The sequence below is a fragment of the Patagioenas fasciata genome, chromosome 7 (genome assembly GCF_037038585.1).
Source record: "Patagioenas fasciata isolate bPatFas1 chromosome 7, bPatFas1.hap1, whole genome shotgun sequence".
Taxonomy (NCBI): domain Eukaryota; kingdom Metazoa; phylum Chordata; class Aves; order Columbiformes; family Columbidae; genus Patagioenas; species Patagioenas fasciata.
The window spans coordinates 25,210,632-25,226,643 of NC_092526.1; the positions used below are offsets into that span (position 1 = coordinate 25,210,632).

Here is a 16,012-nt window from a genome sequence, read left to right on the forward strand (position 1 = left end):
TTGTAACTTGGCCATTGTGTCATAGCCATTAATCAGGCAGCTGTTCCTAACTATAGCTGGCCTGTCATGGGTGGAGAATGATAGTAGAGAAGAGGGCTTTAGGTGCCAATTGCTCCAATTCATCACACATCTATAAAGTAAATGGAAAAAGCAAGTTATGAAGCTGCTTTAAACATTTTTTTTGTTTTGTTTTTGTTGATGCTTTGATTCCTATGTGAACCACTCTAGGAGGTACTTCAGTGTTAGCCACTCAATCTTCCCTTTTCATTCATAAATAAAACTTTTAATAGCACTAATAATCAAAATATCCCATGGGAGAAGGTTGCTGAAAACAGATTTTTGAAGTGACAAAGATGAAAAAAGAGCCAGCCAGAAAGTGGGAAGAAAGGAATGGTGGTGTTCAAATCATTAATGATAACATTAATTCTGGGACCACAATCAAAATAAATTACAATGTGAGAAATGTGCTAAGAATTATCAGTTCCTACTGACTTGTGAACAGAGGCAGCTCATTACACTCTATGGTTAGAATCCACATTTTCAGTCATATGTTTCCATAAGTGTATAAATAATGATATGATGAAGAGGAAAGAAGTGAGATGATTCGGGAGAGCTGAGAACCTACAGCAGGATCTGTGCTACTCTTCTATTGAAAGATTTGTGCATACTTGCATAAACGTTATTTTTAAAGCGATCACTTAAAAAAAAAGCTTTTAATTGCAAAAGTTATCTTACGTAAATCACTCTGTCACTTATAATTCCATGAATGGATTCAGTATAATATTAAGCTACAGTTACCTGTGGCTTTATCGCAAATGAATGCAGTGTAACGCAGCTGAGTTGCGGCTCTTTGGAGACTGCTCCCCAAGCCCAAAGTGGCAAATTCAGATCTCAAAGGTCATATGCGCTTTCCTGATACCTTTCAAAGATGCAGCGGGCATATATTCTTTTTTTTGGTCTTTGCAAATTGTTTTTACATTAGAGAAGGCATACAAAAGGCATGCATTTTACTCTTCTGTTCTCCAAGACTGCTTCAAAACTCATGCTATGTATCCTTGGCTCTAAATTCAAGTATTTGTTTGCTTGCTTCTTATACAAGCACTAACGTGTAACACATAAAGGGAACTAGCCAAGTCCTCCAAGTATGATATTTTCAAACACTAGTGAGTCCTAATCACCAAAGTCCTGTCTCACATGCTTCATTTACACCCTTCAATCCACCACATTAAATGTAAATTAATTTAAGTATTTTCAGCAGAATTCCAAATATTTTGAGTCAACTATTAAGTTTGCTCAGTACACTGGTAAATCACAACTAAATTGTCTGGTCAGCTGTTTACTGTGTGACAGCTATGAACAGCTGCTGCTGCCACATGAAAGATTTGCTTAGACATAGTAGATGGTAAAGAAATTGTTATTTCAGACTATATACTGGCTATACTCAGACTAATTTCTGATGTTAAAACTTACAGAATTTAAAATACTGAAGTGAATACTTTAACATTATTGAAGTGGTTCAGTGTCTGGTTTTGATCCCTAAACTGAATTAGTTATAAATACCTAATGAAAAAAAAATGAAGAAAAATGGCAGTGGATTAATGCATATACAGGTACATTAGCCAAGTATTTGTTTAGGAAAAATATTCTATGCTAATCTTTAACAGAAAAGGAATCTAAAGAAAAAGGTATTCACACACCAAATTAGTGTATTTCAGCTAGTTTACATTCAAATTCAATCAGGTTTGAGGATGACAGTTTTAACTCAACCAGCCAACATGACTTTCCCAATTCAAAATGAAAACAATGAAAATCCCAAACCCCAACAATAATAAACACCGTAATTGAAACTGTGCTATGCAATTATTTTGCAGAAGGTGTCCATTAACTATGAGAAGCTAAAACATTACATTTGGCAATATAGTGCATGTGGTGAGTGACACGTGTCACTGACACTTTTCACTTAAATTTGAGAGAGACAGACAACTGATTTTTCCTCTATTTCCTGCTCTCACTGGAAGTCTAACAAATAATAAAAATGGAAAAAAATAATTCTTAGAAAGGAGTCACATTCTCCTGCACTCATTATATAATGCCAGAATCAAAGGAAAGGAAAAACAGATTTATTTGTGTCTTTGAATATGGCCAGACTTACAGGATGCTCAGTGAATGTTTCCTTTTCTTCAGCAAATTTGAGGGGCTTTCATTAAAAACCTAGAATTCTTTAGTTCGAACCTCAAATACACGGATTCTACTGTGCCACTGGAAAGCATAATGGGACTTCTTGTACTTGATGTTTTCATTCTCTTTTACATCATGGTTCCCTCTGCCAGAGTGCTTCTCCTGTACCACCACCTGCTGTTCCCACTACCATCGGCCAAGAATTTGCACAGAAGATCAGAAGGTGAAACACACTCAGCTTATAACTGGCAAGGTACTAGAACTGTAACTGAGGTTCAAAAACCCCCTTTTTTGATGCACATGTTCTTTCAATTTCAAAATACCTTTTTGTGAAAATGGATATTTTTCACAAACATGCACAAAAATTTTGTAAAAGAAAAGAAAAAACAAATAATTTTCTCATTAAAGAGTTGGGACAGAAATATCAGTCACCTCTCTTTTGGGGATTTTGAGAAAATACAGTCTTTCTTTATTCAGGTGTAGATTTACTAAGTGAAAGATAAAATAAGAACATATAATTCTCAGTGTCCTGTGTTTTCACTGCCTATGCTTCACAATACAGGAAACTGTAGTGTGAAATCCTTCCAGGTAGGAATCCAGTTTCTGTACTTCATGGATGCACAGAAGTGCAGTCTACAGAACTTCAAGTGTAAAGACCATCAGTCTCTTATTATAAGGAACCGCTCTGAGAAAATTAAATCTATGGAATGTTTTTCTAAAGTATTTTTTTCTGAGACATCTATCCAATTCAACCTGCTAAGTTGTGAGTGGACTTGTATTTGGCCAACCAAGATGCTAAATTTATAATAATATTAATGAAGTAATTTTTCCTAAGTATTATTATTTCCTAAACATATTCCACAGTATTAAATTCTAATATCTTGTATCAAAGAACATTTCCTTTTCTTCTAGCAGTTTTTTTAAGCATCATATCTTGGGTTTCTGAGAAAATATTAAGTACTAAATTACTCTGAACTTTTCATTAGAAGACTGAAAGTTCCTTCTAATAGTCTTAGAACAGCAATATATGTAAATTCTACTTTTACTTGAAACTTTATCTGTGTAAGAAAGAAATCTGAAGACTCATGTATTTCAGATGAACCTGACAGAGCTGAAAGCCAAAGAAAACATAGCTGCTCTATTTCCAGTCCTCTTCATAGAGTGAAAGCAGTTTATTGCCAGCCCAACAATTTGATATAATCCTGAACTGTGGAGGTATGGACCATAGATTAATATTGCTGCTGATTGGATCCACGATTGCTGGTAAAATGAAAATCAACTTTTCTGTATATGTATGATACATCAAGGGGAATGGTAAACAGTAATGTATAACAAAACACAACAGCCCTCTCAACGGTCATTTTACTTGTCAGGATTTATCTCATTTACCTCATTTATCTCCTCTTGAGTAGTGCAGTGCTGGAAATGCTGTGACAGTTCTTCCTCATGCTTATCGGCTTTGGAACTCCAGTTAATGCTTTCACACTCTAATCTAGCAAGTTCTTGTTTCAGATACTTTACAGAAACATTCAAGCAATTCTAAACAGGGAATAGATAACCAACTTATGAAAATCAGGAAATGTAATCATTTTGAGGCAGAACATGTGTAGCCAGGTACAATGGGCTAAACTAAACTATTAAACCTCTAAAGTAATGAGATCAAGTACATAGCACAATCACCAGCAGTCTGAGAAGCAGTTTTGGGTCAAAGTCAGAACTCGCGCATGGTGTCTACTCTGAGCAAAGAGAAAGTGACCTGCTTTACTCCTTTACCACCTGGAGATTAGCTCCTTTCTGCTCTCTATCACTTATGGAGTATGAAGAGCAGATAATCTAGGCAGGTCATAAGGGAGAGTCTTGCTTTCTCCCCAGTAGATGCATACAGGGCAATAACAATCCTGCTCTGAATAAATAACTCCTTTCCAAAATTATGTAAGTTCTGCCATGCAAATCAGTCTGGAATCCACTGATAGGGTAACACCCTTATTATATTTCTTTATAGTTCTTTTGTTATCCTTTCTTTATAGGAGAATAAATACACAAAACAACCTTTACAAAGTAGCAGGAGTCTAAAATAGAGATGTGGCATTCAAGAAATCACAACAGGGCCTTGAACTGAACAAAAAATACTAGAGAACAGAAAGGCAATGGTTCTTTTCCCCAGTGAACGATATTTTAAGATTAGTTTCCTCTCTATTTCAAATATATTTCAATGCTTTCCAGAGTAAAATCTGTTCACAGACCATTACAAAATTAAAACAGGATTTCAAAAAATTAATTTTTCTTTTCTATTAGCAAAAGCAATTTGTAATGTGAGTAACTACTGAAAATTAAGTCTGATCATTTCTGGGTGTTTCATTTAATTGTATGGCTGTATGGTTGCAAAGTCTAAAAGCAGAAATCTAAAAATTATCAACTGTTTTACATTTTATGTTTTGCCGTTTTTAAAAAGGAACTTAAAGGTCTGTACTTATTTTTCCAGAGTATTAATACATTGTCATACATCTAAAAGTCAGTCAGGTATCTCCAATAATCTTCTTTTGTGTTTATCCTTGATTTCACAGATCATTCTAGTTCTACTCACATGTTGCTGCACTGCAGACAAGATATCCACTCCCTGGGTAATAAGCAGTTTATAGAGCTGTCTGATATGTGCATGTTTCTCCTGAGCATTCACAAGGTAGGCTCTAGCATGGTGTATATTTTCATGGTTCTCACATACTTCAGGAATATCCAGTTCTCCTGATTTTGACAGACATTCCAGCTGGAATATATTCAGATGAAAACCAGTGTGTATTTAAACTAACATGAAAGGAAGTTTATAATTCATTCCTTATTCATAATGTATTACCCTAGACTTTGTGGACGTGGGTTTAAGTAATGAAATTTGGGTTCAGACCTGAATATTAAATTCTCCAAATTTCCTGCACTTTTAGATCAAAAATTTTAGTTCTGATGAACAGGTAGATTAATGTTGGAGTGAGAGGAATAGGGGCAGAGAAAGACTGACAGGTACCAAACCCAAAAAGAGTTTAACTGCAACAGGAAGAAGGTACATTTTGAAATATTATACTCACTTCTTTTTTAATGTGATGGAATTTGACTGTCTTGTTGAAAATCTCATCATATGCTGTCATTGTGTCCTTTACCATTTGATGGAAATGAGTAAGCTTACTCATTGTCTCAGAATTCTCTTTCACAGGAAATCCTTTCTGACTTGGCAATTCTAATAACTTTGTAAGGTACTCAAGCTCAGCATTCAGTTGCTGGCAAAAAAAAAAAAAAAAAAAAAAAAGAAAGAAAAAGCAGCTACTCAAACTACGGAAAGATATTTGCAAGATTTCCCTTACATTTGTTGAAATAACAACTTCACAATGGTAAATTGCCTTGGGGAAAAATCAATGTCATGCTCTTTAGAACTCTCTCCACATACTGTACTTTTTGCTAGACATGAATCTCAAGTATCACCCAGAAACAGTTTTCGATCAAAACTAATCAAACCAACTTGTAGGTGAATGGCAGATTGAATTGCTAGAACTCAGAAACAGTATTCAGAGGAGGTAGGAAGCTCAGCATGACAGACCTCAGCCTCTGACCAGCTCTAACTCCACAGCATGAAGCTGATACTCTCCTTGTACTTCCACCACCCCAGTGCTTGTGTGTCACTTCAATGTACAGCTAACACCACACAAGACATTCTCTGGATACAGAAAGTAAAACGTCTCCTCCTTTAACCTTATAAACACAGACAAAATCTTCCTTCTGGAAAAGTAATACAAGACATAAAAACACTGTGATCTCAGACACTCTTTCTGGGGTCAACATGAATGTGAATCTTTACTGTATCAAAAAGAGCTTTGGATCCATCATGCATTTCTCTAGCTTGGTTTCTCACCTGATACTGTGGTTTCATTTGGTTAAGCTTTTTTTGTAGTTCCAAAACAATAAAAGGGTCACTTCCAAGGTCAATTGTTGCTGCAAGCTGGAGTGCATCTTGAAGAATCTCTAATCCATGAGTAGTCTAAAAGATAAAATGGTTCAGTGTTTCTATTTGCATTAAATAATTTTAAAAATACATTTAAACTCAAATCCAAATTTGTAACAAGAACCTTCCCCAAGCCAGACACCCAAATGTCAGTAAAACCTCTGTCTCAAACTCTCTGAGTGACAAGGGTGATAGGAAATCTTTAAGACAGCATGCAAAAACAATTCAGACATTGAGATCAGAGGACCCACACACAGTGGTTTTTTCTGTGATAAGAGATGTTGTGATTTAGCGGTAAGTTGCACTAGACAAACAGCAGCTACAAACCTCTCTTTCTGCTAGTGTCCTGACTAGTGTTGCTTTTAAGGAACACTGCACACTGTCCCTTGCCAAGAAGGTTTCAATCCTCTTTATGAACATGATTGGACTTGAGTTTAGTAAACACTGGGGTACTGTTTAGTTTAGTAGTTCTTCACAACAAAACTGTGCTAAAAAAAAACCCCAACAAACAAACAAAACCACAAAACCAATCAAAACACAACACACCAAACAAACATGAACGAAAAACAGAACAAAAACAAACCACCACCACCCCCCCAAAATAACCCCTAAAAGAATGCCACAAAATCTAAAGCACTGCTGGTATAGAATATGGGTTTGATTAAAACTTGAAATCTGAAGTGGGGACTTCTGTATATTTGAATAAGGGGAAAAAGATAAACAACATTTCATGTTTCTTGATGATAATCTGAATGGCAGAACAGACTATGGAGAAGTATCTTAGTAATCATTTCTCTCTCTCTTAAATGGTACCTGTAATAGTTGATGAGAGGGTCACAGACAAACTAACAACAATCTAGAAATGTTTACCTTTCTTCCTTGGCTACTTTACTTACATTTTTCAGTTGTTCTTTAAAGATCTGGCACTGTTGCTTGACAGGTTTTACTTGAGTAATTTTAAAATTCCAGATTGCCCAAAGATTGGTCAGCTCGTTCTTTTCTTTACTCAGATTAGCAATGATATCTTCTGTTACTTGTACAGATTTTTCTGCTTTTAATACTAAGCTCTCATTTACCTGGAAAATAAACAGACACTTTTTTTCACATATGTTTTTTATAAATTACAATTAAACCCTCATAACATTAAAGTCTCAACAAAGCTTCATAAACAGCAACTATTCTAGCATAACTTCTTTGAAAATTTCTGGTACTCTAGATGTCCTTAAACAAAATGTTCTCTTTGAAAATACACTATTCTCTTAGAATTACACAAATCCAACAGAATTTGTATACTGAAGATGCGGCTAATGGTAAAGTTTAAAACCTAGAACAGGTCACTAATAACTATTGCCATCTGATGGCTGTTTAATGTTTCTACAGAATAAAGTCATTTCTGAATAGACAGAACTACCCAACATGGCCTTTTGGGAAACACTAACTGGAAAGTGAAGTGGATGAAGAAAAGATCACTGCTTTGTGCTGATAATCAAAGCAGCACTGAAGCATGAGAGGAATAAGGTGTTCAGCATTTAAACATCTGGTGTCTTTTTCTTCTTTTTAACAGAGGCTGTATCAGAAATAACAGAAAACTGGGTAAGACTGTTTCTGCTTTCTCCAATTCAAAGTTTTTCTTTTAAGAAAAGTTGTTTTCATAGGTTATCCATATGATCTGTATCTTCCAGATATTTAAAAGCTACTACATTATAACATAATGGGAACAGCATAGCAGAAAACCAGGTGGCAACACATTTCCAGGTCTTTTGAGAGACAATATCTGAAGATCCGTTAGGACTTTAAATGACTGGAGTGCACTTCACATTCACAAATATTCAGTTTACGGTTACACTGACTCTTTTATGTGTGCCTGGCTGCATCCAGCTGAGACAGCACACACTTTAGCCCATGCAAACTGCTTGACCACTTTCCCTAAGTAGGTTTTTCTAGCTCCTCTTGCATGCTGCTGGGTGTTATCAACACAAGTTCCCCCTTCTCGCCCTAATGTACCCACTCCCTAGTCTGTCCTATAAAAACAGAACGAACAGCTGTGTATCCAGGCTGTCTACATTAATGGGGATCACTTTAGGAGTGACTGAGGGAATGACTGCATATCCCAAAACAATCACTTTGTCAATGGATGCTGGAAAATTAGATAGAGATGCTTAGGCAGTGAAGCTGAACCCACAACAGAACGTAAAGACACAAGGAAAGATTATCTGTAAGGAAGTAGCTCTAGCACCCATTTCTTTAGAACTTCAAACACTCAATTAGTAAAGACTGCCTCTTAGAGGAAGTAAAATAAAATCAATACTTGCACATAGAATACTCTCCATATGAACAAAATGGGTATATGCATGTATTATATTTGTACGCATGTACCAGATCATTTATTAAGGACTTTGTCATTGTTAATCATAAAACTTTTTGTATTACTTAAATGTCATTAGCACTCAAATAATACTTTCATATTTTAAGAGTATATAGCAGCATCAGTTCCTCTAAAACTGGCAACGGAGAAATCACAATCCAGTCACAGAACTAGGATTAGACCTCACCACAGGCAAACATTAAATATTCAATAAGGTTTATCAGATGATACTCACCATATTTACTAAATTAAGAAAATTGCAACCCAGATTTTCAGTGAAAAATATCTTCTTTATAGCCTTTTGCCATTGTGTATTGGCTTTCTGCATTGCAATGTTATTTTCAGCCTCCCCGTTTGTTTGTAGTGGTTCTGACTGATAGAATTCCTTCAGATTCTGAATGTCATCATTCATCTACAGAAAGACATAAAATAAGCATTTAAAAAACACAGAAGTTGCTATAAATCAGAAGGCATACAGATGTAATAAAAGTGAATAGCAGCTTCTGAATCTTTTCCAGGTTTTAAGATCTATCATCCTCCCTAAAATCTATACAAATACTAAATGATAAAGTTTTAAATAATCTGTAAACTGGTCAATGACAAGAAGACAGGCAGCAGCAATTTGTTTTGCTTCTGTCACATATAATTACACAGATATTATATACCAGTGTATCAATGCAAGTATTTTTCACAGATCTGTTTAATTTGAAGTAACTGAAATTATCTGATAGGTTCTATTCCATCCTCGATTTATTTCTAGATACAAAAGAACAACAGTGTTGTAGAATCTCAAAACAAGCTTTACATGAAAAATAAAAATTAACTGCCCTGGGCAGTTACCAAAATTATGTTGGTATTGAACTGATTATGATTTCAGCCAGAGCTGGTTTATATTTAATTTTTAAAAACCTTCTGATGAATTAGCATTTCAGTGGAAGTAGTGCAAGACAGTGATGAATATCTATATATTATACATATTATAATATGATAAACATCTATAATCAACATACTATGTGAAATACTTTAAAATTATATGAAGTAAAACCAGTAAATTTAAGAGTCATGGTACACAAACATAAGCATTTTTATCATGTATTTAGTGAGAGAGCACATGTGTGTAGGATAAAAAGTAAAAATTCAATTCCTATAATGGTGATTTAGATCAGCAGAAAATCTGTACTATACTAGTCACTATGATGATGTAAGTTCGATGATGAGGGCTGCTTGCTCTGGTGGAACGGATCTCCTAAAGTATAAAGGACCTTATGAAGACTTGCAGTGCTTCCATGGCACAGCATCTACAGGATTTGTCTTGGCTACTTAAAAGCACATTTTTCACTTGTAAGATTTTCACAGTCTAGTCTGAGAATAAATACGTAATCTATACCTCCACAGCTGACTTTAAAAAGGCCACATACATTTCTAGAATTTCTAGTTTTGAACTAATATTTTTTTCAATCTTTTTCAGTTCTTCATTCAGGAAGTCAGTTCTGCCTGAAAAAGTTGCCACTTGCTCAGGTTCAAACTCTTCCATATCTTTGATGATTCTCTCAGCTGCTTCCAGTTCATCTGAAGTTTCCTTTGAGGGTACAAGCATAGAACAATATGTATAATGACTGAAAAGGACTTATGAATATTGATATCACATTGCTAATTATCACTAGTATTGCTTTCTTACATGTAATTCAATTACTTGAAGGTCATGGATGTGACTTAAAACCAGCCTCCTCTGTGATGAGTGCTGCAGTGTTTTCATACCTCGGCTGCATTCCCAAAGTGACTAATGGATATTTGATGGCAACTTCACAGCCCCCTGCAAAGTTTCTCCACCTGGAAACTATTTTTTTTCTTTATTTTTTTTTCTGATTCATCCCTTTTATTTGGCATTATAAACCACAAGAAGAGTTTTCTGTGCCTCTGACTATCTAGACAATTTTTAAACTTGGTGCCTTAGGTAGCAGTAGCAATGCACCTTTGAAGAGTCTTCCTGTCAAGGGCTGATACTGGGATCTTGAGGTAGAAACAAAAAACATGAGATAGAGATAACAGGGATAACCAATGATGTGAAAAGGACTGACTTGTGGTATCTACAGTTTTAAACTAAACTACAGACCTATTTTCTTTCCAAGAATACAGAAGAAACTCAGCTTCTCATCTTATTTAGAATTACACACAGCATGCATTTGTTTCTAAAAGTGTTTAACATGACTAAAGCTGCCATTTTTTTTTTACCTGTGTTTGTTTAGCCAGTTCAAGGTGCTCATTCAAAACTCTTTCTGACTCAGATAAACATGAGCCGATGTCCACACGAACTGCAAGCACCTGCGTGACTTTTTTAATCCACTGCGATACCTTTATTTGAAAGCATTATTTTTATAGTTAATTTATACAAACAGACAGTACAAAAACAGTATAAAACATCACTTTGAATAGAAAAAAGTGAAATGACATTTGTCTGTTGGTGTTTAGATTAGGTACTTTGTACAATCAGAGAAATTCAGGAATGAAAATAAAAAGGAAGAAAATTCTACTATTTATCTTAAAAAAATCCTAATGGGTATGGTCAGAACTTGAGAAAACCAATTCCTGTTTGCTCTCTTTTTGTCGACAGTACTTTCCTTTATCTCAAGTATCCCAGGCTTGTTATTTCAATAAGGCACAACTCCACTATAATCTAGATATTATAACCTTGGCAGAAATACTTTTATTATGCTCTGTTGCTTTTTTCAAAAAGTATATTTAAAGCTTCCCTGACAAGAGACCTATTTTTATGCAGATATATGTACACAACTCCATTTTCACTGCAAAACATTATATAGGCATGATGATAACAGAATAGATTATGAAGAGCAGAGGAAGCCGATACCAGCCATAGTATATGTAGTTATTATTAGATATGTGAATTCACATATATCATATATTTTAAAAAGCGGCTGCTGATTGAGGTTCAAACTTTATAAAATGAAGCTTGGGGCAGCTGAATTTAGCACCAGACTCTTTGAGATACTCTGCATTAGCAAAAGGTTGGAATGAAAAGTGTTTTCTTGGTAGGAAAATAACAATAAGCACTGTTCACTGTAGAGAAAGATCATGTATTATGACTCGTATATTCAAAATGTTCTCTAGTGCAAGTCTAGGAACAAAGTGATTAGAACAAACTGTAGAATGAAATGATATGTCAAAATTGGAGTCTAAATTTTGAGCAAAAATTACCTTCATAATTGAAGTTTTATCTTAAGATTCACAATATGCTGATGACACCACTTCTACAAGAACAATAGCAGCTGTCAGCAAGTCTTATTTTCAGCTAAACTCAACAATATTTTCACTGTGTTCTAATATCACGAGGTCTCTTCTACATAAATTGTATGCAAAGGGACCAGTTTATGGTAAATTGTCTTCCTATTTGATTCAGAGTAGTTTGTTACAAACAACATGCAAATATGATAAAATATCAGATTACAAACAGTTATTCAGTTATTTAATTTTATTTACTTTTTTGGTCTATGCTCTGGGTTTTCCTTAACATGAACCTAGTTAAAATAATATCTTTGTAATTTGAATTCACACATGGAACCTTATTTAGGAGTCATGTGCCCACTCCATCTCTGAGAAGTTATTAAAAATGTGTGCAGTACTACAGAACATTCAACAGCTTAAAGAAGGCTATAATGTCCTTGATGCACCCGTATCTTAATGAATAAAGGGAATTCTTAAAGCAAACAGAACCTTCTCTCCTTTAGCTTTACTGAAAATTTGCTGCGGTTCACAGTCACCATGCTAATTAACCCTCGGTTTTGCCACACTTCTGTTTTTATCTTCAGCCAAATAAAACAGAAATAATAGAAATGGTATACGAAACCTGCATGCAGGTCACAGTCCCGATTGCTCACTTGTTTTCCAAAAAGATCATAAAGGCTCATTATCTAAGTAAATCCATGCTTTACTGAAGATGGTAAAATGTTTTCATTTATGCTGATAACAGCATTCAACATTCTAACTACAACTGTGTGCTCTCTAACAAAACAATATGTTCTTTGTTATTATTTGAAACTACTTTAAAATTCACATAGCTAAATCACGGAAATGCAAGGTGCTGTTCATGAATGCATTTAGAATAAGGCGTTATGATGCACCTTATTTAGATGCTCTTCAAGTGTGGCAGTCCATTGCTGTTTCTTCAAAGTAAGTTCTTTATAATCTGGATGCTGTCTGATGAATTGATCTACTTTTCTTTGAACATATTCCATCATGTTCTGAATTCCCGTCACCCAAGAGCTAAAATGGAAAAGCAGAACTGTTGTTATTTCTCATTTTTGATCAACAATCAGGATGATAATGATTAAAAACAAACAAAATCAAAAACAAACCACCAGCTTTTCTGTTGATTTGTATAAATAACTTAGGTGTTTTAAACTGTGACCCTTAAAAGAAACACAACTAAGAGAAATATTAAAATTAATCTAGACAAAATTGATAACAAGTAGAACACAGGAATGACATTTCCAAACAAATAATTTTTTACCAGTGCGTAAGTTAGATCCATGTTCCAGAGAGCTTGATTCACTGAGAAATAACTCATTTCACAAATTATTCTGACTTCTATCTAAAGACTAGAACCACTAATGGAACAGCCTAAAAAAAGTGAAAATATATGGCATATCACTTCTACTTTAAAAAAAAGAATGTTTTCTTTAGACGTTCAAATATTTCAGTTTCTACAGTAGCTGAGAAAAGAATATCACATACATCCTAAGATGCTAAGATGTTGCTTTAGGGATTCATTGTATCAAGGTCTTTGGCATTCCTAGCACTGATCAATGCTGTGCAGACATAATTTGAAACACAATATCTGCTTCTGTTGAGGTAATGTCTAGCAGAGCATCAAGTCCTAGAGAACAGCAGCATACATTCTGGCATTACGGCTGGTTTAGGAATCAAAGTTTCACTGAGGAAAAACCCTTTGCTTTCAATTTAATTAAAATTAAAGACATACTGAAGCAGTAACAATAGCTGTAAAGCCAGCTAAGTGTGTTCCCAAAACGATTTCTGTTTTATTTCAAAAAGATCTAAGAGGATTACATTGGGAAGCAGGGAGTATTATAGCCATTCATATTTTGATTTTTATTTACATACATTTAGTTTTCCAAAATGTTAACTGAACCATTTTTTCTGAACACTGCCCTAACATCAATTCCATTGTTTGACATCACTCTTAAAAGTAGCATGTAGCATTCTTAAATGGTTTTGTTAAGGAGATTGCTTTGTGTAAATATCAACAGGTAAGTATGGCAGAAACTTTGAGTTCCAGGTCATTTAGATGCACACCTACCTACACTGACTCTAAATGCAGTCCCATTCTAACTAGGTTAGTTATAAAGCAACATGTAGATACGGAGAAATGGAGCAGATATGCAAAAATTGAGGGAATACCTGTGAGAATCTGCTTTTTTAACTAGAGTTTGTCCCTTTTGCAAGGTAGTCACTGTGCAAACTTTAATTGCTTCCTGTAATTCTTCAAACTTCATTGTCAAGCTAGGCAAATGTAAGCTTTCAGAATTAAATATTTTAAGGTAATTCTCAATACCTTCAATACCATCAAGTACCTGAAAAAAAAAAAAAAAAAAGAAACAAAAAAGCATTTGTTGTCAATTTTCCTATTTAAAGTGTGCAAGCACATTCTTTTACATAAATATATGCTCGGTAGACACTTAATAATTGACATTACTTCACAAATGAAAAGCAATATTTTAATTTAGGGCTTGATATTGACTTTGCAGGACACGGAAGAACACAGGTATAACGCAACAGAAGTTAACATAAGGGCATGCAAAATCATTATTACTCTTCAAATTTAAAACTACTCAATATGTTCAGCTGAAGCAGAACCAAAATAACAAAAGTGATACAGCACATCAGCCCTCAAAGCTTTATTTATTCTGCTTTTACATGTTTTAAACATATCAAGTGTATATCCAACAAGTAAATTACAATTACATATATTTTTATTTAAAAGGTAGGCTTTGATTTCGCACATATGTAGCTTTGATTTTGTTATGCCTATTATGATTTCCTTTAGTGCAAGCAGAAGCTTCTTATTCAAGTGGCAGTGAACCTCAAAGATTTTGTTTCTGTAAATAGAGGCCATTCACGTGAATTCAAGAACTGAGCGAAGTTTGTTTATTTGGGGTAATTTGTTCTGTACACTATAGCTTTGAAATTGGTTCCATCTTTTTGAAACACCCTGTATAATGAATTCTGGTCTTCAGGGTCATACTTAAGAATATTAAAGAGTCACAGGTAAGTTAGAAGTGTTCAAGAATGACTATGGATTTGTAAGCATTTCAGAAAGAGCTGACCACTCAGCCACTCTAAGTGTTACTAGTTAGCATATACAGTAGGTAGGCAGCAAATATAAGTACTTATTTTGAGTCTTGCTATAAAGCATTGTTACATTTATCAAAGAGCAACATGAGTAGAATGGCAACTGGATGGGAGACTATTTAGAAGAGAACCAGGATGGAGGAGGGGAATCGAATTATGTCTTCCCTGCAACTTTACTTCCTAAACATCTGAGTGCCTTGCGTGTTCATCAGCCTGCATCTTCAAGGGTGATAGGCAATGTTACCGAGTTGCATTGCCTGCATTCTCAGTGCTTTTGCTGCTTTGATCAATTAAGGCTGCTACCATAAGCAAAGACTTGTTTTCCTCATCCTCAATTTCAGTTGCAAGTAGGAAGCCTGATAACAGCAAGATATTATTTGGATTGACTTTTTCCACGGCAGCCACTGCCATCACTGGTAGTTCTATACCTTTCCTATTCTGCTTAGAATAGCAATATCAGGCCTGAAACTCAGACTTTAAAGGGCTCAACCAATTTGACATTAAAACAAATGCACACAAAGCCAGACTTCTACTCTTATCTTAAAATCTTAGACTCTTTTAAAGAACGAGCATATGTGTATATATTTTATAGCATAAGCATATTATGGCATAGACAACAGAGTATGAGGAAAGCACCACATCTACATGCAACTGTAGTTACCAGAGCATAAATTGTATTATATGGTTTTAGAAATTTTATCACTTAATCTATCAACTGATAACACAAAAATACTTCACAACTTATATATTCAGAAGTTAAAGATGCAGGACAGTTGTAATTTATGATCTAAATGCTTAACACTAATGACAGGGTGTTTTGGTGTTGTTTTTTTTTTTTTTTTTTTTAATTTCTGCATGGAAGAATAGTAGGGAAAACAATAGTTATGCTAGCAAGACCTTACAAGCTGTAATTTAAATGAACACCAACACGCTGAAGATAACACAGGCATAATTCCTATGAGCAGAAATAATACCCTTCTTTCCTGAGTCATTTTGACATTTTCTCCTATTAAAATAAAACCTTCGTAATAAATCCAAATGTCATTCAAAAAGATTCTTGATATTTTTCCCTACGTTTCTTTTTTAACGGTTACCTTGAC

At 34.6% G+C, this 16,012-nt stretch overlaps 1 protein-coding gene across 7 annotated transcripts in view; it reads right to left on the reverse strand.

Annotated features, from left to right (window-relative positions):
- Positions 1-16,012, reverse strand: part of CCDC141 (coiled-coil domain containing 141) — a 73,942-nt gene that overhangs the window by 25,350 nt on the left and 32,580 nt on the right. For all 7 annotated transcript variants that reach the window (XM_065840379.2, XM_065840376.2, XM_065840374.2 and 4 more), the window contains 10 exons: positions 13,962-14,134; positions 12,665-12,806; positions 10,761-10,880; positions 9,916-10,107; positions 8,764-8,940; positions 7,060-7,239; positions 6,074-6,199; positions 5,256-5,444; positions 4,763-4,942; positions 3,568-3,717 (listed from right to left, as the gene is read on the reverse strand). In XM_065840379.2, coding sequence (XP_065696451.1) covers positions 3,568-3,717; positions 4,763-4,942; positions 5,256-5,444; positions 6,074-6,199; positions 7,060-7,239; positions 8,764-8,940; positions 9,916-10,107; positions 10,761-10,880; positions 12,665-12,806; positions 13,962-14,134 — 1,629 coding nt within the window. The remainder of the gene's footprint in view (positions 1-3,567; positions 3,718-4,762; positions 4,943-5,255; positions 5,445-6,073; positions 6,200-7,059; positions 7,240-8,763; positions 8,941-9,915; positions 10,108-10,760; positions 10,881-12,664; positions 12,807-13,961; positions 14,135-16,012) is intronic.